The sequence below is a fragment of the Mytilus galloprovincialis genome, chromosome 13 (genome assembly GCF_965363235.1).
Source record: "Mytilus galloprovincialis chromosome 13, xbMytGall1.hap1.1, whole genome shotgun sequence".
NCBI classification, from domain to species: domain Eukaryota; kingdom Metazoa; phylum Mollusca; class Bivalvia; order Mytilida; family Mytilidae; genus Mytilus; species Mytilus galloprovincialis.
The window spans coordinates 40,907,600-40,934,256 of NC_134850.1; the positions used below are offsets into that span (position 1 = coordinate 40,907,600).

At 32.7% G+C, this 26,657-nt stretch overlaps 1 protein-coding gene and 2 long non-coding RNA genes across 4 annotated transcripts; 2 read left to right on the forward strand and 1 right to left on the reverse strand.

Annotated features, from left to right (window-relative positions):
• The first annotated feature begins 1,926 nt into the window (after positions 1–1,926).
• LOC143056893 (uncharacterized) lies at positions 1,927–7,189 on the forward strand. The gene is made up of 3 exons (XR_012972557.1): positions 1,927–2,210; positions 3,263–3,492; positions 6,284–7,189. It is a non-coding gene; the product is annotated as an uncharacterized LOC143056893 (long non-coding RNA).
• Positions 7,190–11,417: 4,228 nt separating this feature from the next.
• LOC143056425 (transcription factor HES-2-like) lies at positions 11,418–15,924 on the forward strand. 2 transcript variants are annotated; one of them, XR_012972332.1, is made up of 4 exons: positions 11,418–11,537; positions 12,429–12,521; positions 13,430–13,511; positions 15,430–15,924. XR_012972332.1 is itself a non-coding variant. In XM_076229512.1 (4 exons), the coding sequence occupies exons 1-4, from the start codon at positions 11,573–11,575 to the stop codon at positions 15,795–15,797; spliced, it is 582 nt and encodes a 193-aa protein (XP_076085627.1). In that variant the 5' UTR covers positions 11,531–11,572; the 3' UTR covers positions 15,798–15,924. The 2 variants fall into 2 exon arrangements, 1 of the variants encoding a protein (XP_076085627.1); XM_076229512.1 differs by having other exon boundaries at positions 11,531–11,611.
• A 1,981-nt stretch (positions 15,925–17,905) lies between these two features.
• LOC143056454 (uncharacterized) lies at positions 17,906–21,909 on the reverse strand. The gene is made up of 4 exons (XR_012972349.1): positions 21,833–21,909; positions 21,038–21,151; positions 20,520–20,628; positions 17,906–20,234 (listed from the first exon to the last, which is right to left on the reverse strand). It is a non-coding gene; the product is annotated as an uncharacterized LOC143056454 (long non-coding RNA).
• Positions 21,910–26,657: the final 4,748 nt, after the last annotated feature.

Sequence of the window (26,657 nt, forward strand, 5' to 3'; positions counted from 1 at the left end):
ATGAGAAAACACATACCAACAATCGATCAAATGTTGCTTTAAAAATGAATTAAACAATACAAGACACAATTGTATTCAAGACAGCAAGTCTGTTGTCTGTTTTTATAGTAAACATTTACTGAATTCGTTTTTGTTCACTGAGAATATATTCCTAAGACGAGCTCAAGTATGTCAATTAATTCATAGGGCATCATGTGATAGTTGAAATTACCCAGTGCAATCATTTTGTGTCCAACTGTGTCTTTAAAACATATCAAATGTTGTATCCACTGTCTGCTGTTCTGTAGTCTGTTAGGTCGCGGTTTTTTTTTAAACTTTAGCCTCCCACTTCGGCAATACCAAATCATAGAGGGGGAGGGCGGTTACCCGGGACAAACTTTTTTTTTGTCAATTCATAAAAATATCGTTATAAGTAACAACTTTCTGTATTCTAAGATCTGCTATGACATCACAACATTGAATTCACCAAGGTACACTTAAGCTTTTATCTATAGATGTCTTATTAAAAATAATAATCACGGAATCTTAAAGTATTTTCTATGTTAAACATATATAATGTCTGAGATATTTTCTTATGCAAATAAGTTTAAAATTTTCATTTTTTTTAAGATAATAGAGTAATCAGATATGTAATTTGACCCATATCTTGCGGTTCATCGATTTTCGGTAAAATCAAAGAAAAACCGGCAAGATTAACATTGTTAAATACTTCATTTATTTGTTATTCTGTTTATTTTATTATTTTGAGTTTATGCATTAAATATCAATTTCTAACATAACATGATTTTTTTTTACATTTAATAGTACTCCTTCTTGTCAAGAGTGTCATATTATAAGTTTTTAGTGCACTTAGGTGTCCTAATCAGTGTTAAGACACACTAACTTCATAAAATATTATTATATGAAATGATATATAGATTTCTGAACAAAAGAACAACCCAAATAATTACACACAAAAAAAGAACCATAGAGCATAAATCTTTAAAGATTTCTTGTTTATGAATGTTGAAAATTTGTTTCTTACTGTTAAACAGTCTCGAATTAATTTATTGATTATAAAATTCTTAAAAAAACACTTTTTCCCTGTTATGTCAACGTTTATTGGGGCCAGTTGTTATAGAAATTTAACTTCTGACACCTCTTAGCAATATTACAGGTAAACATGTGATCATCTAGCCACCTGTAATATGCATTTACCTGTAAAAATCAAACCTTTTAGAGAAAAAATACAAATATACATGTATATGATAATAAAAGGTATTTTACTTTGTAAACGATAGAGAAAACAAAACTTTATTTATGTGTGGAACTTTTAAATTTTACAAGAAGCTTCAATATTCGAGGATTGAAAATTGGAAACTATGTTCCTCTTGTGTCCATTCTGTTGCACGAATAGTCCGATGCACTTTACCATCATAGTTAATACAAGGATGTGAAGTCCGAAATTTATTTTTTAAAACACCTGTTGAACATGTTTTAGAAAGGGTAACTTTTGCTTTAAGGAATTAACTTCAAGGAATTAACTTCCAAAGAAAAAAGTTGACCGCCAATCAAAATCGATTTTACAATTGGCTAGCATTTCCGGTTTTATCTAAAATTATCGAATTTACGACTTGTGTTTTAATTCACTTGGTCGAGGTTAACTATCATTGTCGAAACAATTCACCTTGTCGACTGTAAATGCATTATCAAAGAAGTAACTATCATTGTCTGCGCGCGAGTCACATTAATTAGACCATCTATGATGGTCGACCGTAAAGTATACTTTACGCCGTACATCTATAATGGTCGACCGATAATCTATCATTGTCGCCGATAAACTGTGATTATCTATTAATGTGCTTTACGCGTTCCATACATACCATTTTATTTATCCTTGGCGGAGATTGGCTGATGTCAGTTTCAGATGATCTTTTATTTGAATTCTTTATTTTTCCCTGGAAAGAAAGATTTATCCAATCCGTTGGAATTTTTTTGTAAATGAAATTGTTTTCAACAACTCTTTACGATTACTCTTTAGATTTAATACCGGCACAAACTCTGAGTGTCTGTGACATCCTCGGCATACACGAAGAAGATGGCGCTTGTTATTGGGTAACAGACGCAGAATATAATATTTCAGATGGCGCTGTTAAATGCGGAGAAAATGGAGGGATCCCGGCAAGAGTAATTAAAGAATCACATCAAGAATTTCTAGCAGATTTGATATCGTTAGTATATTTAAGATAACTTTTGAGTAGAGAAGTTTTGGTGAAAGAGGAAATACGTATTTAACCAGAAAGACTTTTTCAACTGATTTTTATAGTTCGTTCTTTTGTTGTACTGTTACACCACTGTCCCAGGTTAGGTAGAAGGTTAATTGTGATCCCGCTAACATATGTAAGCCCACCAAAGTCTGTATGAATATATATGCCTGTCTCGAGTCAGGAGGCTGTAATTCAATCAGTGGTTGTCGTTTGTTGTTGTGTTACATTTTTTCGTTCATTTTTTGGGACATTAAATAGGCCGTTAGTTTTCTCGTTGGAATTGTTAAAACATTTGTTAATTTTGGGACCTTTTAGGGCCTTTACTTATATAGCTAACTATGCGGTGTCGGCTTTGCTCATTTTTGAAGGCCGTACGATGACCTATAGCTGTTAATTTTTGTGTCATTTTGTCTCTTGTGGAGAGCTGTCTCATTAGCAATCATACCACATCTTCTTTTTTTATATTCATAAATTGTACGGTGTTAAAATTATAGTAAAAAGGAATTATTACGATATCTCTGTTTACACGTTAATATCCTTCTATTTTTCCTGAAATATAACCTTTCATAAAACTTTATTCCTTTTTTTTTTTAATTAAACAAAAATCAGAATAATGTTTGAGATTTTCGAACATTACGTCAGTCATAAGATGAAAGGAAACAAAATGTTGCATTTATATATTGTCGCAGTTTTAAAAATTATTGTTAGTAGATATAAGTCGATGAGGTATGAACGCCAATGACACAACTCTCCATCCAAGTCACAATTTATAACAGTAAACCATTAAACGTTACAGTACGGTCTTCAACACCGAGACTTGGCTGACACCGAACAGCAATTGAAAGGGCCCCCAAAATACTAGTATTAAAACCATACAAACGTGAAAACCAATGGTCTCATCTATATAAAAAAACGAGAAACACTTATGAACCACATCAACAAACGTTATCAGTTAATAGTTATATTTAACATCAGTAAATAATTAAAAATATCGGTTTTATTTAAATATTTTTCAGTGATTTATATCCCCATGTAGATGACGTCTACATTGGTGTGACGAAAACTGGGGTAAATGTATTTACAGGCTGGTTAGGAAACACATTGCAACATACTAACTGGAACGACCACGAGCCCAGCGTAATAACAAACTCTCAAGTCTGTGTAGTAGCTGAAAAAGCTGATCAATTTAAATGGCATACTGCTCCGTGTTCAACCTCTTACTACGTGGCATGTTCCTGTAATATGAGTAGGTATAGGATGTATTTGATTTACAATTTTTCTGAATTATTATACTTTACTTTATAGTAACCACTAATAATAATTTTTTTAAATGACCCTTTTTCCAGCGGAAAACTGAGCAGAGGCATATTTAGGCAAAATAACTGTTTGGAATTGGTCATGTAGTAAAAATAACCAAGATTATGTTGAAGTTCTGATTTAATATTCGATAACTTACAGACAAAAAATACATAACATGCAAGAATAGAAGCATTACTTATTTATCCTCATATTAAGCCATTATCTTGAAAAGGTTATTTCCTAATTACTTTGTGATGAAATTCGGAAATAAGTATAAGAACTGCAGAGAGAACATTTCTACAATAATGTATAAAACTTATTATATGATCTAACAATTGGCGAGTATCACTACATTCCCACTAATATCCTTGAATAAGAACCTCGGTTACTTGCGGACAGAAAACTCTTTTGTTGATGCCCTAAGTTAGAGTACCCCGAATTATCCCCATGAAAGAGGAAGGACTTATTTATCTTGATTTTAAAAAAAGAAAGAAAATATGGTATGATTGCCAATGAGACAATTCTCCACATGTGACGAAATGACATGATAAAACATTGAGATGTGGTATGGTTACCGATGAGACAATTCTCCACATGTGACGAAATGACATGATAAAACATTGAGATGTGGTATGGTTACCGATGAGACAATTCTCCACATGTGACCAAATGACAAGATAAAACATTGAGATGTGGTATGGTTACCGATGAGACAAACATCCACATGTGACCAAATGACAAGATAAAACATTGAGATGTGGTATGGTTACCGATGAGACAAACATCCACATGTGACCAAATGACAAGATAAAACATTAAGATGTGGTATGGTTACCGATGAGACAAACATCCACATGTGACCAAATGACAAGATAAAACATTGAGATGTGGTATGGTTACCGATGAGACAAACGTCCACATGTGACCAAATGACAAGATAAAACATTGAGATGTGGTATGGTTACCGATGAGACAAACGTCCACATGTGACCAAATGACAAGATAAAACATTGAGATGTGGTATGGTTACCGATGAGACAAACGTCCACATGTGACCAAATGACAAGATAAAACATTGAGATGTGGTATGGTTACCGATGAGACAAACGTCCACATGTGACCAAATGACAAGATAAAACATTGAGATGTGGTATGGTTACCGATGAGACAAACATCCACATGTGACCAAATGACAAGATAAAACATTGAGATGTGGTATGGTTACCGATGAGACAAACATCCACATGTGACCAAATGACAAGATAAAACATTGAGATGTGGTATGGTTACCGATGAGACAAACATCCACATGTGACCAAATGACAAGATAAAACATTGAGATGTGGTATGGTTACCGATGAGACAAACATCCACATGTGACCAAATGACAAGATAAAACATTGAGATGTGGTATGGTTACCGATGAGACAAACATCCACATGTGACCAAATGACAAGATAAAACATTGAGATGTGGTATGGTTACCGATGAGACAAACATCCACATGTGACCAAATGACAAGATAAAACATTGAGATGTGGTATGGTTACCGATGAGACAAACATCCACATGTGACCAAATGACATGATAAAACATTGAGATGTGGTATGGTTACCGATGAGACAAACATCCACATGTGACCAAATGACAAGATAAAACATTGAGATGTGGTATGGTTACCGATGAGACAAACATCCACATGTGACCAAATGACAAGATAAAACATTGAGATGTGGTATGGTTACCGATGAGACAAACATCCACATGTGACCAAATGACAAGATAAAACATTGAGATGTGGTATGGTTACCGATGAGACAAACATCCACATGTGACCAAATGACAAGATAAAACATTGAGATGTGGTATGGTTACCGATGAGACAAACATCCACATGTGACCAAATGACAAGATAAAACATTGAGATGTGGTATGGTTACCGATGAGACAAACATCCACATGTGACCAAATGACAAGATAAAACATCGAGATGTGGTATGGTTACCGATGAGACAAACATCCACATGTGACCAAATGACAAGATAAAACATCGAGATGTGGTATGGTTACCGATGAGACAAACATCCACATGTGACCAAATGACAAGATAAAACATTGAGATGTGGTATGGTTACCGATGAGACAAACATCCACATGTGACCAAATGACAAGATAAAACATTGAGATGTGGTATGGTTACCGATGAGACAAACATCCACATGTGACCAAATGACAAGATAAAACATTGAGATGTGGTATGGTTACCGATAAGACAAACGTCCACATGTGACCAAATGACAAGATAAAACATTGAGATGTGGTATGGTTACCGATGAGACAAACATCCACATGTGACCAAATGACAAGATAAAACATTGAGATGTGGTATGGTTACCGATGAGACAAACATCCACATGTGACCAAATGACAAGATAAAACATTGAGATGTGGTATGGTTACCGATGAGACAAACATCCACAAATATACTAAAGAATAATAGTTTTAACAACTATATACGATCGTTTTTTTAAGGTTTTTTTTATATTTATTTTTATTGACTCCTTCAGCAGACAGTTGTCTGAATTTTGGTCAACCAATTGAAAGTTATATTTGTATTTTTATTTTATTGACTCTTTCTGCATGTAAAGTTGTCTGAATATTGGTCTACAACATTAGATTTTTACTTTTCATGATAATTAAATGACAATCATCATACTGTTGGTTATTTTTTATTTTAGATACCACTTCACCTTATGCTTGCACTGGACAGTCTTCGCCGAACACTTATTCATCTCCTGTAGTAAGTGTAGGAGCAAATTGCACCGCAACATCGACAGAATCGAGTTGCACTGCAACGACAACTGAATCGAGTTGCACCGCAACATCGACCGAATCGAGTTGCACTGCAACAACAACCACAATGTCAACTTTGACGGAAATATCAACTTTTGTAAGTTGCACTGTAACATCGATAGACTTGGGTTGCATTTCAACAACTAAAATAAAGTCAAGTTACCTCACTTCGGCATACGCATCCAATGCTATTGAGATTGGACAAAGTGACACATTTCACGACTTATTATCGGAAAGTTTTAACATCGGCTTCGTATCAGCATCATCAATAATGTTAGACTCGAGCATTTACAATGATATAAGCATCGATTCGTCATTGGGTAATAATCTTGCGTCCGGTAATTTACCAACATTGGCAGCAAACGACCTTCAAAAAAAGATTGAAAGTCTAACAAAAGCAATCGAAGTTGACAGGAGACAAACCAGCAATTTCTTAAGAAAATTTTACAGTGCAAGTGACCCTAGGACATCCTCAGCAGTGATTGGAGCGTTCGGAGTAATATTGTTTTCTTTAATAACGATTGTTATTATTGGTTTAGATGTTCCTATTCTGATTTTAAATCTTAAAACTACCTTCAATCGTTTAAGAGACGTTGTCAACAGAAGCGAATCTATTCAAAACAATAACGACAACAGATCTGAAATGTCTAATGCTTCAGAAAAACATGTAAAAGATTCACATATTTACGTCTAATAATTGACTAAAATTCGATATGTTGCGCATGCTCCTACGCAGTTTTTAAAAATATTTACAACTAGTAGGTTCATTTCTCATTCTTATTCCAGTCCTCTCTTACCTGCAATTAAAATAACAAATTCTATATAGGTTATTCTGTACCAAAATTGATTGACATCTCGGTATGTAAAAATATTACACAAATCTTAAATTTTCTTACAAAATTGATACATATCATTACCTATCATACTTAAACGGTAAAAACAAAAACAAAACATCTTAACATTTAAATCTGTGGAGTAATTTTCTTTCGTTCTCCATAAATAGACCATGACAAATTGCATCGTCTGTAATTGCAAAAGTAATAGCTTTTCTAAGATTAAAAAAAAAATGTAATTGAAAAGTAATAGCTTTTTTAAAATGCGTGCAACAAGAAAATTGCAATTGGACGAAAAGTGGGTTAGCTTTTCTAAAAAGCTTCTCATTGATAAAGAGCCTTTCTATATTGAAAAAGAGCCGATAATATAAAAAATGTCCTTTTTTTTTGTATCGTTGTTTTTCTCTGTCTAATGTCATGGCATCAAATATCAGATACATTTAGTGGGCATCATTTCAATGACAAAAGGATACTTTTTTATGTACTTATCTGGTCTAAAGGGTTAAGTAACCTTTTTTCTCATCAGATGGTATCCGTCGTCCATCTACAGGACCAAATTTAACCAAAGTATCAAACATGTGTCCAATGACCCTGCCTGACAACCAAAATGGCCGACATATCTAAAATACAAACATGTGGATAAAATGCAAGTTTTGTTTTTGATTTTGAAAACTGTTATGATAAGAGAAAATCTGACTGTCCCAAACATGTTCAGAATATTGAGCTCTACCAATTGTCCATTACGTCAAAACTTAAATGACGAAGTATAACAAAAATACCGAACTCTGAAAAAAATTCAAATCGGAAAATCCCTTATCAAATGGCAAAATCAAGAGCTCAAACACATTGTACGAATGGATTACATATTTTTGACTTTGTACAGGCATATCTTTATGTAGAAAATGGTTGATTAAACCTGGTTTTATAGCTAGATAAACTTCTCACTTGTATGTCAGTTGTATACAATTACATTATCTTGACAACGTTTTGTGAACAAAACAAACAGACATAACAGGTAAAAGTTTCAAAAGCACGGGTGCAGCAGTCAACATTGTGTTATAATCTAAATCACATTAAAAAAACAAGGAAAACATAAAAAGAAATAAAACAAAGCACATTAGCAAAAACGAAACACAGGAATGCAAAACCTTACCATAGCACAATAACACTATGACGGGATGTATAAGTACCTAGCCACGTGAAATGAATATTACCAAAATAGACTAAACAGTGAAAGTAATAGTTTAAAAGGACAATAAAAGAATACTATTTCACGTTATTAATTAAGATGACAAACAACGACAGTACCAATGATTTATACTCCAAAGACCATCGTGTATTATTTGTGAAGTTGATACAGAATATTCATCAATAAGGTCTTGTTATCTTCCGGGGAACTTATTTAGAAAAAAAGCGAAACGTTCTTTGATATACCTCTAATTGAACACTGGTGACGTTTTAAAAAGTCTGAGTAGCAGCTGCAAGCTCTTGAATACCGAATGAGTTGGGAAATGTATATCCCATATGCAGGTGAAGTTGGAATATTGCTCACAAATTAGGATAGTCTCATTTGTCATAGATTCTGGTACTGAGATGACCGCCAACCAACCAAGATGTCCGCCATGACTAAAAATAGAACATAGGGGTAAAATGTAGATTTTGGCTTATAAATCTGAAACCAGATTTTAGAATTTAGAGCAAATCTGACTGGTTAAATTGTTAAGCAAGTCAAGATCTATCTGACCTGAAATTTTGAGACGAATCAGACAACTGGTTGTTGGATTGCTGCCCCTGAATTAGTAATTTTTAAGGAAATTTTACCGTTTTTGGTTATTATCTTGAATATTTTTATAGATAAAGATAAACTTTAAACAGCAATAATGTTCAGCAAAATAAGATCTACAAATAGGTCAACAGAACCAAAATTGTCAGTTGATCCTTTAAGGAGTTATTGTCCTTTATAGTAATTATTTTACAATTTTCATAAATTTTGTAAATTTTTGTAAATTTTTACAAATATATTCCTCTGTTACTAACGGGCCAAGTTCATAATAGATAGAGATAATTGTAAGTAGCAAGAACGTTCAGTCTTTACTAAAGTAAGAACTTCAAACACATCACCATCACCAAAACACAATTTTGTCATGAATCCATTTGTGTCCTTTGTTTAAAAGAGGGACGAAAGATACCAAAGGGACAGTTTATTTAATATGCACAAAGACCAAGGTGAGCGACACAGGCTCTTAAGAGTCTCTAGTTCAATTTCACATGGGGAATATTGCATTTACTTATTTCAAGTTTGTTTGTGCTAGAACATTTTGAACAAATCCCCCTGTTCAAGTTTCTGAGCTCTGCATTAATAGATTTAATAATCGGAATATTAGTGGAAAGTAGAACTTGATCAAAGCATACATCAATATATTTCAACAGGTAGGCTGCATGAATTATCTTTGAAACAAACCCCACAAAATGCATACACAATAAGTGGATCATTTTATATTAACAACTATTTCAATATCTATACGTACAAACAGACAGTATCCACCTAAAAAAAACTGTCAAAGCTCTACTTTTTTGACTGACGTGCTTAACCTATAATGCAACGTGCCCTTCTATCTAGTAACACGATTCTCGCTTCTAAAAGATGTTTAAGTCGACAAGCTTTTTTGAAAATCTAAAACTTATTGAATTTGATGGACATGTATATAAACAGAGGTATCATGTTGAAGACGAGATATGTGTCAAAACGTTACAAAAGATTTGTCGCAGAACTGACAGCTATTTTTATTTAAAACTTACATTGGTCTAACAGTTCTTGTATTCTTCCGCTGACATTGATAAATTAAGCAAGATATATGATCAGGGTTGTTTTTGTATTAGGGGGTATTCTCAAATTGAGATTCTAGTGTGCAGAATAAATTTTCGGTAAGTAAAGTCAGTATTCATTTACTATATTTTCAACTAAAATCTTTTGTCACGTTAAGTTTTAGTTGAAATCAAAATAAATACAAAAACGATGAAATATTTTTTTGTTTATTAAATTGTATATAAATATTATCTTTGAAGTGTAAGGGAATATTTGAAGTTTGGCCCTTTGCTGTTTATGAATGAAACATCACAAACAAGAGTTTGTGTGACACCATGCTCCGCTCGCATTATCTAATGCCCATATTCAGCAAACCTAGAAATTAGGGTAAAACTCATAATTTGCCACTGTTTCAGGTTAGAGTGAAGGTTTTCGCCTGTTTAAAAAACGTTTAAACCCGATGTATGTTTTTGCACTTGTCCCAAGTCAGGAACCTTTTGTTCAGTGGCTGTCGTTTGTTGGTGTGGTTTATAAGTGTCATTTTAGGACCTTTTATAGCTTAATGTTCGATGTGAGTCAATGCTTCGTGTTGAAGGCCATATTTTGACCTATAATGGTTTACATTTTTTAAGTTACAACTAAGATGGAGAGTTGTCTCATTGGCAATCATACCGCATTTGCTTATATATATATATATATATATATATATATATATATATATGTGTGTACTAAGTGTCAAGTTGAAGTGACTTCACTTATAAATACCTCAACTTAAAGGAATACTCAGATTAAATATGTAAAATTTGACTTGCCTGACCCATAGATATAGGATATTTTATGTCTGACCGTTGTAAAAAGTGCTTTTGAATGCTTTTGATAACCAATTGCCATAAGGCTTGTCGACTAAACATTTAAATTGAATTGATATATAAAAAAGGCAACTGTGGTGGTATTACGCAATGGCTGTCTGTGTGCAGCAGTGAAACCGGTTGGACAGTAAATATGTGCATGGTTTTGACCATAACTTTTCACGTATTTTTTGTCTAAATGAAACAAATAAATAAATATATCAAAATAGGTAAAATACATATACATTTATGCAATAGGAAATACAATCCATAACTTCATAACTATTTTTATCAGCAGATGGAGCTAACTTGTGTTTAGAAATGTATGCATAATATAGAAGTTGTCCATTAAAAAGTATCCCGTGGAAGGCAGCCATTATAATAATAACATCTAAGTTAATCCCAAATACAATTACTTTTTGTCAAAAAGAAGCAACCGATCCTTCCTGTACTTAAACAGGAATTTTGTAAGCACGTGTCTTCCTCGTTAAAGGGGGTATTTGTAATAATTAACATTTTAACTATTATCTGATTGAAGAATCTGCCCACGTGGTGGACACAATACGGTTACAATAATGGCTAGCTCCGGGCTAAAACGGAAATTTTAAAAGGAAGCGTGTTTTAAAGACTTCAAAAGAGGATTAAAAAGAAGGTAACTTAATGAATAAAATTTCAATTTAAAGAAATATGTCGTTGATGACACACGATAAATTTAACAGGCAGCCGGTAAGTGCTTTTAATGCAAAATGTGCATATGTTTCATAGTTGCAATATTTACCGTTATGTTATTGTCAAAAATGACAATGTTTTTAATGCAGAATGTGCATATGTTTCATAGTTGCAATATTTACCGTTATGTTATTATCAAACATGACAATGTTAAAGTAATGCAGAATGTGCATATGTTTCATAGTTGCAATATTTAGCGTTATAGTATTGTTAAACATGACTACATCAATGATTGACATTCGCACGATAAAAAGGAAGATAATTTTGAGAAAATGATAATATTTCGATCTGATACTGAGAATTCGTTTATTTTTTTTAGAGTAACAATTTTCATGGATTAAAAACAAATGTGTGTTCGTGTTTTATTGGAGTAAAGCATACAAAAAAAGAGGTGCGATTTAATCCATCAATATACAAGTTTGTGTTTTTCCTAACTTTGATGACAAAATTAGGAAAATTTGTTATGTGTTGATTGCTTTTTACTTTTTGTTTTAATTTTTACACAAAATCCACAAAAAAGTATACATTGAACAATAATGAATTCACAATATATTTTCTTACCAGCATGCAGTAGCAGCATAGTTATTAATATTAATATATCGAAGAAAAATAAGTTATTAGAATGGAAGTTATAGAAACAATTGTCTTGGAAAGATTTAAAAAATAATGTAGAGAAAATAAGTGGAAAAACAATAATGTAAAATTTTATTGGCGTTTTCAATTAGTGGTTCCAAAAAAAATAATCTGTAAAGATATTAAAATACAAATTTATATATTATTATAATTATGTTAAAATAAAATAATTATGTTTTAGACCCGGAAGCATATAGCGGAACGTCAAAGAAGAGCTCGGATAAACCATTTACTGGAACAATTAGAAATTCTTATTTCTCCAGGAGATAGCGATGTAAGTTCAGTTATTTTTGCCAGAGGCATTTTATAAAATTATTACTACTACGAAATTATAAGTAAACATATTATCTAAGTATATTAATGTTGAGGAAATTCATTTTCTAATTATCCTAGGAGAATGAAGGTCAATAGTAAACATAGTTTTCTCGTTTGAATTGTTTTACATTTGTCATTTCGGGGTCTTGCATAGCTGACTATGCGGGACGGGCTTTGTTCATTGTTGAAGGGCCTACATTGACCTATAGTTGATACATTCTGTGTCATTTGGTCTCTTGTGGAGAGTTGTCTCACTTGCGATCACAACAAATCTTTTTTATATTGAACATTAGTTACAAATTAAATCAATCGAAAATAAATGAAAAATAGATTTTCTGATTTCCTGAAAATTTATGTCATACTTATGAAACTTGCGAATGTACAGAAACTTACATTAATGTTTAAATAATTCGAAAAGGATCAATTGTTATTTCGAAAATACATATGCTATTTGCCATGCTTAAATTTGGAATATCCTATAATAAATTTATACATATATTGACTGAGTTTTACAACGAGCTAATCGTTACTTTCAAAACAATTATATTTATATTCAAGGCTTTCAAGCTTTTGTCTTTTATTTGATTTCCCACTTCTACATCTTAAAACGTATCGTTCAATGTTGTCCAGTACTAAATTCAGACTGAATCGATTCTTCTTCTGTAGTTTTTTTAAGGACGGCTTTTCTTTCGCCAATTTTAAAAATCCCGCACTTATATACATAGCAAGCAATTGGACTGGGTTTGCTCTTTATTCTGATGTTTGTCTCTTTGACACATTCCCTGTTTCCTTTTTCCCTTTTTTTTTTTACATTTTCATGAACAAAGTATTAACGTAAAGTATTATCAAAAATGTTTGTACTTTTAGGGCTCACCAGTAAAACTAGAGAAAGCTGAGGTATTGGAAAGAACAGTTGAATACATCAAAAGATTAAAAACTGGATCTGCAGGTAATATGATGTAAAGTTTATAAAAAATCCCAGTTTGCAATCAATAGGTTGATTATCCTTCGGGTAGTCTCTTAGTGGCCAGCTGAGGCCCGTCGCCGAATGTGCGATTTTCTCGCTGTACTGAAGACTTCAATGGGGCTTTAGGTTGTTTTATCCACTATGGTCGGGTTGCTGTCTCTTTGACACATTCCCAATTTCCATTCTGAATTTTATCTCAGTCTCTGATGGTATCGACAATTGCGTGTGTTTTCACAGTAATACAGTTTATTTTCCACTACGTACATTATGAACAATTTTAAGCGAATTGGACAAGTGCAAACATTTTGCGTTGATAGAGGTGGAAAGCACTTGTTTGCAAAACAAAAGATACAGCAAAATAAGAAAATCAAACCAGAAGTACGAAGTTAGTATATATTCTTTTCAAAAAGACTTAATGTGTACTGATTGATACATTAATCTAGGAAGACATGGCTTATTTAATATTTAAAGTTGGGCTTCGAACTACCTATCAGAAACTTTGAGAATCAATAATGGTTAGATTAGTGCATATTGGTTTCGTTTGTTTTCTAAGAACATGTTTGTGTGCTTAATACGGATCGGACGAATCAACTGATTTTTTGGTTTCTGCCATTGTTGTACTGTTGAACTGTAATGGCCTGACCACTAAGTATAACCAACGATTGGGCTCCAGCAACAAGAATATCAGGTGCTGATAATTTATTCTCAAACCAATCTAACAAATGGTAAAAAGCTGAATAACAAATAAAATACAATTTTACAATGTGTTGAATTAATGTTTCTAGTGTATGAAATGTCCAAAATAATTGATTGCACAGCCCGTTGAATCCGAGAAAATGTTGTACTTTCAAGAACGGTTACATTTCCAGTATTTCACGGAGAAAAGGTTCAATCATACGAATGGCAATTTGAAGGCTTTAAATACAATGTTATATAATTAACCCACTCTGTGGTTAGCCACGAATTGTGTCCAAGATGACGTCTCGACGAAATGTTCCTCGTGATCGTTATGACCTTGCAGTTTTCATGTAACGGATACGTGTGAGAGAGGGAAAGGTAGCGACTGTACGATGTTTTAACGTTAAAGATGAATAATCCTCCTAGACTGGAACACATAAATAGATTAAAAATATAATCAAACGAACTATATAAATTACGGAACGGTGTAACAGAATATGAACTACTTTAGTGTGGTTCAAAGTTCAAAAATGGTGAAATCTGAGAAGACAAACTCCACCTATCAACATTCTTAATGTGCCTGTCCATAATCAGGAGCCTGTAGTCTAAGAATAGTTTTTCATTGTCTATTATCAGTCATAAGATTATAACTTTCAACCTGCCCGTAAAGTCTCTCTCTTTATTGTTTGGTTCACATTTTGTTATATTGGGATTTGTATAGCTTACTTGATTGTATGGGTTTTGGATGGTCATTTTTGACGAAAACAAGAATGATTTATGGCATGATATACAAAGATATATAAAGTATAATTGACCATGCATAAAAGAACTACTTATATTCCTACTTATATTCTTCTCTTCAGCATTTGCATGATATCTTTAACTTAAATGGTCGATAAACATTTAAAAAATACGATGCATCCGAGAAATGATACATAAGAAGTGATAACGGGAATCTCCAAAAATATTGCGGTAAAAAACAAACATACTTAAACTGACAATACATGGTCTAGATAGCATGACTTGGTACTTAATGCAAACAAACATTTTTCATCTAGACGATGTGTTTGAAACTAAAATATACTTCAAAAACAATGCGCTCTTCCTCATGTCAGTCGCAGGCAATGTTTCTTTGAAGGGTTATTTTTTTTTATCAAACATTAAACACTTCAATCTGACTGACATCATTTACTAAGTATCATGATGCTTTTTTCATTTTCAGACACTACCTCAACTTATTTATTTGGATATATGAAATGCCTGGATACTATTGGTCGATATCTGGATGATGCTCATATACCACAGTCAATACTATACAACATCCAATCGTACCTGTTATCCAATGTAAACACAAGAAACCATTCACCTCCAGAAACAAACAATGATGACGGTGTATATAGTTGTATGAATCAACAGATTCGGGACGAAGAACAACAAATGCACGTGGGAATTGATAAAGATATTTCATCGTCGGTAATTGAAGTATTTTGCAAAACTGAAGATGAAGACACCGATAATAGACCTACCGCATCAGATTGGTATCCAGGAAATCATATCATTAACAATGAAGAAGTTTGGAGACCGTGGTAGTGTAATTGATACATGAATACTGTCTTCAAGTATTCAGTTCAATATTGGTGCTTTCATACAAGACTTGGTGCAACGCTTAGTGCAGTAAATGATTCTGTTTTGTTATGTTTATTAAAATTTTGCGATATTTTTGTTATTTTACTTTTATTTTTGAATTATTTAAGAATGCAAAAAATGAAATAAAGCCAAAAAAAAAAAAAGCCCAAGATTTGAAGTCCCTTATAAAAGTTAAAAGATGCAGAAAGGCAGTCCGTAAACATTAATAAATAGGAACAGCAACATTAGATAAATATAGATAAAAAGATTAGGTATGAGAGCCAATGAAACAACTCTCCATCTAACAAACAATTTTACTGAGGTCAAATAACAAAATTGAACCACAAAACACACAAAACGTATGCGTATTTTAAACTATGACAAATGCACAAGAAATAAAATAATGAATACATTATATACACAAAAGAAGCACTAAAATAAAATAAAATAATTGCACCAAAAAATACAATAATTATTTTGGATAACAAATATCCTTCATCAGTAACAATTTTCCAGTGTATGATTGTCGTATTAAATGGACCAAATCAGTCAATAATCTTGAAATCATCACAAATTTCAAAAGCAAAAACAGAACAGAACGAAATTGGTTATCCCCTTTAGAGAAATTTTATATACCACAATAATGTAGATCATGAGCAAGAACAACGTTTTAATATAGTAGACTTCAAGGTGCATTCTATAATTTCGATAATATTTATTTTAGCTTTAGGAACCATGTGTTATCCGTTAGTTAAACTTGGGCTTTGGGCTATGTTTTAGTAAATAGTACCGAATTCAAAGGAAAATTCAAAATGGAAAGTCCCTACAAAAATACTAAAACACACCAAACGACTGCAAAACAACTGCCATATTCCTGATTTGGTCCATGCATTTCCTTATGTAGAAATGGTGGATTAAACCTGGTTTTATAGCTAACTAAACCTCTCACTTGTATGACGGTCGCATTGAATTTTAATATAATGACAACTACGAGTGAGCAGAACAAACCGACATACATGTAATAGGTAAAAACTGGGGTACAACAGTCAACATTGTGATATAATCATAATCACTGTTTAAAGAAATAACTGTTTCAACAAAGAAATACAAAATGGCAAATAGACAAAGTACATAAGCAAAAATGAAAGACAAGAAATCAAATTATACCATAGCACTTTAACATAATGGCGGGATGTATAAGTACCGAGCTACGTCATAAGTATATCATGAAAAATGGACTAAACAGTAAAGTTTAAACATATAAAAGGACTAAGAAAGGGAACTTTAACAACGTCAGTACCTATAGAATCTAAACGTCAATACTGTCATGTACAATTTGTCAAGTTAGTGCGGAATATTTATTAACAAGGTCTAGGTATCTTCCAATGAACTTTTTGGAAAACAGGAGGAGTTGTTCTTTGGTATAAACATGGCTTAACAAATTTCTGTGCAGACACTGGTTACTTTTTTTTTTTTAAATTTGAGTCGAAAAGTAACTACGGGTACTCTTATATTGGTATTTTGTGTCATATGTTTAATTGTTGTTGATTTAAGTTAAGTTTATTTTTCCGCAGTTTTTAGCTTTGTACCGATATGATGAGTCTAGCCCATTGCAACTGATTTTTACAATGTATTCTAATGATATGCTGTCAATGCAAGTTGTAATAGGTTTGGTAGTTGGACACTCACAAAGTTATCGTATTTATCAGCCATATTCTTATGTGCCTGTTCCACGCCAGTAGACAGCTAGTGGTTGCCATTGATTTTTTTTCGTGTAATGCTATTAATTTAATCAAGCCGTTAGTTTTCACTGAGTTATTTTTTTCAAATTAGTCTCAAAACCCTTTCAAAACTTACCATTCGGGATGATTTGTGTGCATTGTTACGACTTTTAATATAGCTCTATGGAACCATGACTTGTTCAATAAAAAACTTTGTCTTTGTTGAGATTATGTAAAACATAGCTATAGAAATCCCCTTCACAATTATGCCGTTTCTTAGCTGTGTTTAATGTTTGCATAAAGGAAAACACCATAAATTTATCATTTTGCATCATTTTCATATAATTGGTGCATATATATATAATGATGTAATTCGAATATATTTTGTCTATTTCATTTATATTTTTATTCTATGCATTTCCATAGATTATGTGCAAAATAGTTCTCAAAATCTTTATTTTCTTCGGCCAAATACCGACCTTCTTATCCCTTCTCCTTTTATCTGCATCACAGGTGTTCTAACTTGAACTGACTTTTTTCGATGATGTTTATTGTTGAATTAAACTGTCTTTCATGACCCGTGTATTGTCGACATATTATAGCCATTATCTTGATTCTTGTATAACTCCTCTTCGGCCTTGTTGGTGGCTGTTCAACTGATAAATCATAGCATTATCAAGTAAAAAGGAGACAAATTACAAGTCTCGTGCCGATCGGAATGCTTACTTTCCTTTCTTCAGTTATCCTTTCACTGAATGTGACGTAATGCTTTGATTGGATAAGACGGTCAACCCCTTTTGAATAAATTTTAATTCTAATTTTGTTTGCAAGGAAACTTTGACAAAACACTTCCCCGAAGACAGTTTAAATTCATTTTGATAGATGTTAAGATCTCTTTTGTTGCCAAACACCTGGAAATGAGATTTTAATTTTCGTTTTCACTGAAGCTCGCGTTCGTTTTTATAACGGTTGACTTCTTTTGTAAATTGTTAAATAACAATTTCTTCAAATGGCTAAAATTAAAGATAATTTTATTTTCCCTTTCAAAGAAATATTACGAGGAAAATTACCAATTCGAACTCATGATTTTATTTTTTTAGATAACTATTAATAAGAAATTAAATTATATCAATTTTATTAGGATATTTAAAAAGATATACTCTAAAAAAAGAGTTATTAACTTTTATTCTCAAATTCGAAAAAAAAACCATTAATGATATAAATGTATCAACACCAATATTTTAGATGCTGATAAACTATAAGTGTAAGTTTAAGATTTCAATAACAGTACTTTTGCAATTAAATTTTGACATTAAAAACACACTGGAAGAAAAATGCTTCGTTTGGGTATTTTTTTTAACCTCATTGTGAGATAATATCAACCGCTGTGGAAGTAAAACATAATTTCTACATGACCAATTTTGGTAGTTTAAGTGCGATTAAGATTTTAAGTCTATTGGTGTTGATTTGTGAGAAATTGCCATTTTGCTGAGATACAACAATCAGGATGCGTATGCGACTCTGAGAAATTTTGGTTCGATTTTTCTCAATAATTTTTGTGATAATTTATACTCAATATTTTGACTTGTCCGCGCTCGGAATAATTTCAGATGATAATTTTCCTACCCCAAAAATTATTTCTTCCATGAAAATAATTACCAAAACACCCACAACTGATAAAAACACTGTTATATAGCAAAATAAATGGAAAATCTCTTTTCCAGCAAAAAAGGCATTGTGATCATATTATGTTAATCGCAATTACTTTATTTTGTTTATCAATTTTTTAACAGTCAATCCCCATACATGGTTCTTAACTTTAACGTGTAGTATCTTATCACATTCCAAGTTTTTCCTCAACACTTAATGACTTAGTAAACATTTTCAATACCAAGCAAGAAAGCATCACCGCTTTCTTTATTACACACTATTAGACTATTATTCGTTTTGTCGTAATGTATTCCGATTGGATCTTTCAATCCATTTGATTCATTGAGCAGTTCTCTATGATGTTTCCCATCAGGGGAGATAACTAAGACATTGTGAGAAGAACTACCAACCACGTATACATTGCCATCATTGTCAGTTGTTACACCCATGGGCCATTCCAGTTTTCTGTCTTCGAACTCCCACAGAACCAATCCCGTAAAGTCACAACAATATAATAAATTTTTCTCTAAATCAGTGACAAATAATTTTTCGTCCGTGGCTGCTATGTACCCGATATCTGCTGTCGGACTAGGAACACGCCTTATTGTCTTTCCTGTGAAGTCAATTTCTTCTATCTTTTCATCAAAACCGACATACAGCAGTTCATTCCGATAAGTAACTTGGAAACACATTCCATCAACTTCGATTTTATTGTTTACCTCACCCGTTGCAACACAGATAATCTCAATGTAATGTCCATTTGGAAACGTCACAGCAACAGTTTCATCATCTATGGCCGATAATCCATTCGCGTTTCCGGTAAGTGTGATATATCTGATATTTCCGTCCGCCTCCCTGATAACTAAACCGGTATTACGATTTATGAATATATATTTGTCTTTGAATGTGATGCAGTCTGTTATCCATATATCAGCATTTGACTCTTTTATTTTTAATCGTTCTCTCAATGTTACGTGAAAAGACAGGGGCAACGTAATGATAGACTTATTTCCATATCCATGTTTATTATCTGCAAAATAATACAAGTGGTGATCATAAACAAACAATGTTTACAGAGCAAATTAAATGTTCCCTTATATCTTAGTAAAAAAAACCCCAAGAAACACACATGAACATATTATAGTTGTAATTTAAAGTAATGAATTTGTTTGATTGTCAGATTATAAGGGGTGGCGGGTATACTTCAATGAGACAATAATATAACCCAACGATAAAAATAGCAAAAAATATCGATATAGCAACCAAACTAATTGCGTACGACATGGATTTGTGTCAACTAGAAGTTCATATTTACCTTTTATTTTCCGAACGGGAGAATTAGTTTCTACTTTTGTATTAGAACATCCCATTCTGAATGACTATCAATATCATTTGTTTTCAGGAAGATTATGAAGGATATCTCCCTGTAAACAAAAGAGTCAATTAAAATGTGTAGAATGGACAAATGAAACATTATTACAAATCTCAATTTTGTCGTTTTAAAAAGAATGCACAAATGAAACATTATTACAAATCTCAATTTTGTAGTTTTAAAAATTAGGCCGCTCAGAAATAGAAGATGTGTTAGGATTGTAAAAGAGAAAGACATTTTTCTTATCATAATATCCAGTCTTTCAATAGCTTAGTACAAGGAATATCCAAGACTTAAGAAATCATCGAAAACACTACCAAGTCAGTAACAAGGTTATAATTACCAATGTTATTTCAACTGATCGGGCGTAGCTTATGTTTGAATTTGCATAAGGACAGTCTATTTGAAGATGTGTGTGATAAGGATGATTGCCATTATAATTGATATTGAGTTCTAATTACCTGTAAGTGTCACCAAACGCATATACAAATGAAGTGAGTGTATGATATGGGACGAATAACTGGACACTTCAGTGATGAGTTTATCCAAAAACACCTGCCTATAGATGGACTGGTCTAAAATGAGAAAAATGTATTTATTAACTATCGATAGCACATGGGTTTGTTGTTATATTTATATTATGTTAGCATAACAATCAGTCACCTTAACAAAGTTAAGAGTTTAATGTTCTTTGTATGATAGCACGGACTGGTCATTCGCGGTAAAAGTTAACATTGAAAATACATTTTCATAGCTTGACCATTTGAAGCTCAGTCTTAGTGTAGTGAAGTTCCCCCTCCCCCTGTGTACATGTTTTGTTTAAGCTTATAATATTGTAAGTGCATCATGTTTTTTTCTGCAGATGTTAAAAAGAACATTATGAAAATATGTTTTTGTGATATGAATGATTCTATTTCATTATTTTTCATTGTAGATATGTTTGTAAGACATGTATGCTGCAGCGGTCTTAGTGTGCTGGCAAAGTGATTTGAGGACAGGCGAATTATTTGATAATAAAACTTTGCTGCACTCGTCTAGGCAAGCTGTTTCCCATAGATATGTGTTTGAGTTTTTGTTCATAAATACTTGATTTGCGTTTGAGGGCACGAATATGAAAATAATAAGTATATATGTATACATTGTGTGTTGCTTTATGTAATTCACTTGAAATTTATACGATACATTTCTACAAAATCAGTACTCTAAATAATATATTTACAATAGTGGTTCAAATAGTAAACTTAAGCTATACTTACATTCACTTTTTAAATGTTTTCCAACATACTCATTATGCTATTACAGTGAATCAAATGACTAGACAAGCGCTACTACCTTAAAACAAAAGGGTTGATATACCATAAATGATTCAATACAATTAGTTGTGTCTAACAATTATAAAAACAGTACATGATTGTTATGCATTGAAAATACCTATACTTTCCATATCCACGTTACAAACTAAGATGCATACATTTTGTTCGCTTTGATCCGACTATGTCTGAAAATTCGACACTGTAAATACAGCAACGGATGTGTTTTCTATCACCATAACATATCGGGTACTTTAAAGTCTTTATTAATATTTTTACAATGTCTCTTGAAACAAGTCTTTCACAACTATTTGTTACATAACATTTTCACTTAGATATTTATCGTATTCTGATCAGTGGCGGATCCAGGGGGGGGGGGGGGGGGGGGCGTCCGGGGGTTGGAACCCCCTTTTTTGGCCGATCAATGCATTGAATGGGAGCATATAGTTGGAACCCCCCCCCTCTACTCTGGGTTGGGAACCCCCCTTTTTAAAATGGCTGGATCCGCCACTGCTGATCTTATGTAACAGTCAATTTAAGCCTTCGTCGGTTGCAACACAATATTCGTGTTATTGCTTCAATATCCCTATACTAAGGTTTTCTTTATTTTATAAAGCTCTTTAAATTTGAGACTGTCATCAAATTGAGAGGGTTAGGGCTATAAAACCAGGTTTAATCTACCATTTTCTACATTTGAAAATGCTTGTATCAAGTCATGAATATGACAATTCTTGTCCATTCGTTTTTGATGCGTTTTGTTATTTGATTTTGCCATGTGATTATGGACTTTCCGAATTGATTTTCCTCTAAGTTCAATATTTTTGTGATTTTTCTTTTTGTTATTAATTGGTGGTGACATGCATAATTGGCTTTCTACCTCAGGCATAGATTACTTTAGCTGGATTTGGCAAAACTTTTAGGAATTTTGGACCTCAATGCTCTTCAACTTCGTTCTTAATTTGGCCTTTTTAACTTTTTTGGATTCGAGCGTCACTGATGAGTGTTTTGAAGACGAAACGTGCGTCTGGCATATATACAAAATTTATTCCTGGTATCTATGATGAGTTTATTTCTAGGATCATAAATTCAATGCTAGTACGAGCCTGAATAATGCCTCCGAAAAAAGTAAGAGCAAGACGGTCAACGGTTGCTTATATCGGTTCTTCCCCAAGCATAGCATAGATGGCTTTTTTTGCTGCTCTGTTTGGCAGTCCCTGTATTTGTCTACGAACCTAATCAATCTAGCTTGAGTATGTCAGTTTTTGTATAGTTCATTATCTCTTTAACATACAAGCACATATGAATTGCATAAGTTTGCCATGTTTCATTGCAACTACTAGTGACATTCCATTACGTGCATGCATGCTTGGTTCTAACATTGCGTAGACAGTTTCTTTGCTGGTTTTGACCTATCTTCAATGTTTAATTATTTTTTGAAGTCTCTGACTAGTCCTAGATGTTATGTTTCTGACCTTTCCTCTATATTTTTATTTTCAAGCTGAACAAAGATATTTTCACATTTTGGTGTTTTCGGCACTATACTAGTATCTGACTATTTGGATTAATTGTGACAAGGTCTTTCTTTGTGGTACCATGTACACTATCTAATTAGGATTGTATCGCATGCTATAACTAGCTAGTTGTGCTTAGTCGTCAGCGCAAGTTTGTGCCACTACACTTATGTTGCCTATTGTTGTCCCTTAATCATCTAAGATACTGTTGTAACTACAATCCCCGTCCCTTTCATAAATATGACCTACCGCATTAGACTATTTATCGTTTTTTTTATAACATGAGCAACACGACGGGTGTCACATGTGGAGCAGGATCTACTTACTCTTCCGGAACACCTGATATCACCCTTATTGATGGGGTTCGTGTTGCTTATTCTTTAGTTTTCTATGTTGTGTCATGTGTACTATTGTTTGTCTGTTTGTCTTTTTTTAATTTTTAGCCATGGCGTTGTCAGTTTATTTTCGATTTATGAGTTCCTCTGGTATCTTTCGTCCCTCTTTCGTATCTTTTGTAGGGTATCGTTGAAAGCTTTGATCTTTGACTTACTCTATAGTCTCTGTTTAAACTGCTGTGACTTTACTTTAACTTTAACTGTAACGTGTTTATATATGTTTTCCTTAAAATCTAGGTATCGTGACACAGTTTATGAAAGAGTATTTCATGATCAAATGTGCCAAAAGCTTTTTGATGATAATGTCATGAGAACAAGTAGTGCAAGCATTTCTTTATAGTAGTCTACACATTGAGTTACAATAAAGGCTGCATTAAGTGAGGATGAATTTTTGGTAAATGCATGTTGAGAATTCCTTTGTTGTGGTAGAGGCTTGGGTTCTATTCTGTCTTAAAGTATACTTTCAATCAATGTGAAGGAGTTTGTCACCGTTATGCCTATGTAGTTTTCGGGATGTCTCTGATCTTTCTCACTCTTGAGAATATTAGTTAACACACCTTCTTTCGGTGTTGAAGGGACATCCTTTCTGTAAAAATAAGGCTAATAATGTTAATGATGTATTGTAGTAGTTCACTTTGCATACTTTTTAGGTGTTCAACTGATATTCCATCGGCTCCTGGACTCTTTCCAGTTTCCAGCTTTTGAATGGATGATGTTACTTCCTCTTCATATGTTTGTTTTATTTCTACGTTCCTACTGATTACTATTTGCTTAATCATTTCATTCTGCATAGAGGCAAGTATGAGCTTCTTGTTGTTGTTATTAGTTTTATCGTCAGTTTGGAGATTTTTGTACAGACCTTGAAGTAGTTTTTCCATCCTGCCAGTATATCTTCAGGTTCTGACTGGTCTTTTGTATAATTCTCATAATGTGTGTGGTCAATTTTTTCTTGATACCTCTTTGATTGTTTATGTTGTCGTTTTAACAAGCTATCTTAATTTTATCAATAAAGGAGTTTTTCCGAGATTCATAACCCCTAAGTTGCACACGTCTTAATACTAGTAGTCTTTTTGTTGCTTTACCATTTTACTGCTTTTCCCCTCATTGTTATGCGTATCTGATTTTCATTCGAAAAATACTATTTTGGAATGTTTTGAAGCCTGACTGATTTCGTCGTTCGAAATTCAGTTTTTAACTGTTTTTGAAATTCCTGTAATTCGGTATGGCTTCATTTCCCACCGTTTGTAATATGTTTGTTGACTTATCCATTTCTTCAGCCGATGACCTAAGATTGTTTATGTTAATTTAGTTAAAGACTTTCCTGTACCTGCACGGTAGGTTAAGTGTCCGGCTAGGATCGTGTTTTTTTCGAATGATTCTGCCCTTTTTTCGAGTGTAGTTCGGGCTTTTTCGAATGAAGAAAGAAGTGATAAAGTCAATTAACTGTTAATTCGTAACTATAATAGTTTTTTACATGACTACCCAACTTATTTTGATTACTAAACATGTTTTGATTAAAAATCATAATTTCCTTGTTTCTAACAAAAGAAAAGTGTTTATTATTGTGCGGTCTTTTTGGAGAGAAACTGTGAAATCGTCCGGTTTTTTTTTTAAAGAAAAATGTGATAAAAAAGTATTTTTAACTTGAAAAAAATAACTTTTTCTTGTTTATAACCATAATCAAGTGAAGGGCAATATCATATCTTCCCAACAAATCACAAAACCATATTGTTAGGGTGACCAAAATGAACCTTTTTTTAGTTAATTCTGTTCTGTAAACGTTCTACCACAACTTTCCCGTATTTAATTAGAAATTATTGGATCCTTTATAAAAAGGTATATCTTATAAATTTTAGATTTTATTTTTTGAGTTATTGGATTTAATTAAACAAAATGGAGCCTATGTCCCTCACTTTGGTATATGTGCTGCAGTGCATAGGAACCAAAGACACTCTTCAACTTTAAAGACAAGAATAGAATTCATGGCAAAATTCTCTGTTTTGGTTATGGTGAATTGCTTGTAATTCTTACTTTACTGAACATTTTTGCTGTTTACAGTTATCTCTATCTATAATGAACTTGGTCCAGTAGATTCAGAGGCAATGTTTGTTTTTTTTTAAAGTCAATGGACGACGAAGACGGACAGCGACGAACGCCAAGTGATTGGAAAATCTCACTTGACCTTTCTGGGACAGTTGAGCTTAAAGGGGTGATTTTTTACAGTTTTCAGACAATATTTTTAACCTGCTTTATTAAGGTTTCACGAAACATTGGTGACTGGTTTACATAGATTAAGGTTAGTTTTTCATAAATTTTTGATGACATTGAGAAATTATTTATAGGTTTAAAAACAAGTGAGAACGGATATCGCTTGGTATCAACTCTAGTTTTTCAATTTCAATAAAATACGGCGAGTTTATTCTATTTGAATTTAATATCAAATAATTAAATATCAAACGGTATCCAATTCTTACAAATAGTTAAACCTATTCGTAGTAAAATGGGCAATACTCTCATTGTGTTAAATCAAAAATTAGGCAAATCCTTCAAACGAAATATACATCGTCTTAACCTTTGAAGGTCATCAATGACCTAACAAATAGCCAATGATATGCCGTAATATAATCTCATGATTCTGGATAAGAATCAAATTAGCTCAGATTTTCGTATCATTTTTTCGCTTCACACTCTGTGCAGCTTAACACACTATATGTACGAACGTCTCATCCAAAATGTATATGCTTACATTAGATTGTTGGCATAATAAAAATATAATGAATATGTAATTTATAGAAAGTGACAAACAACAATATAAACAATGGTGTTTACATGTATAAAGTTTAATCGTAGTGAACCATTATCAAA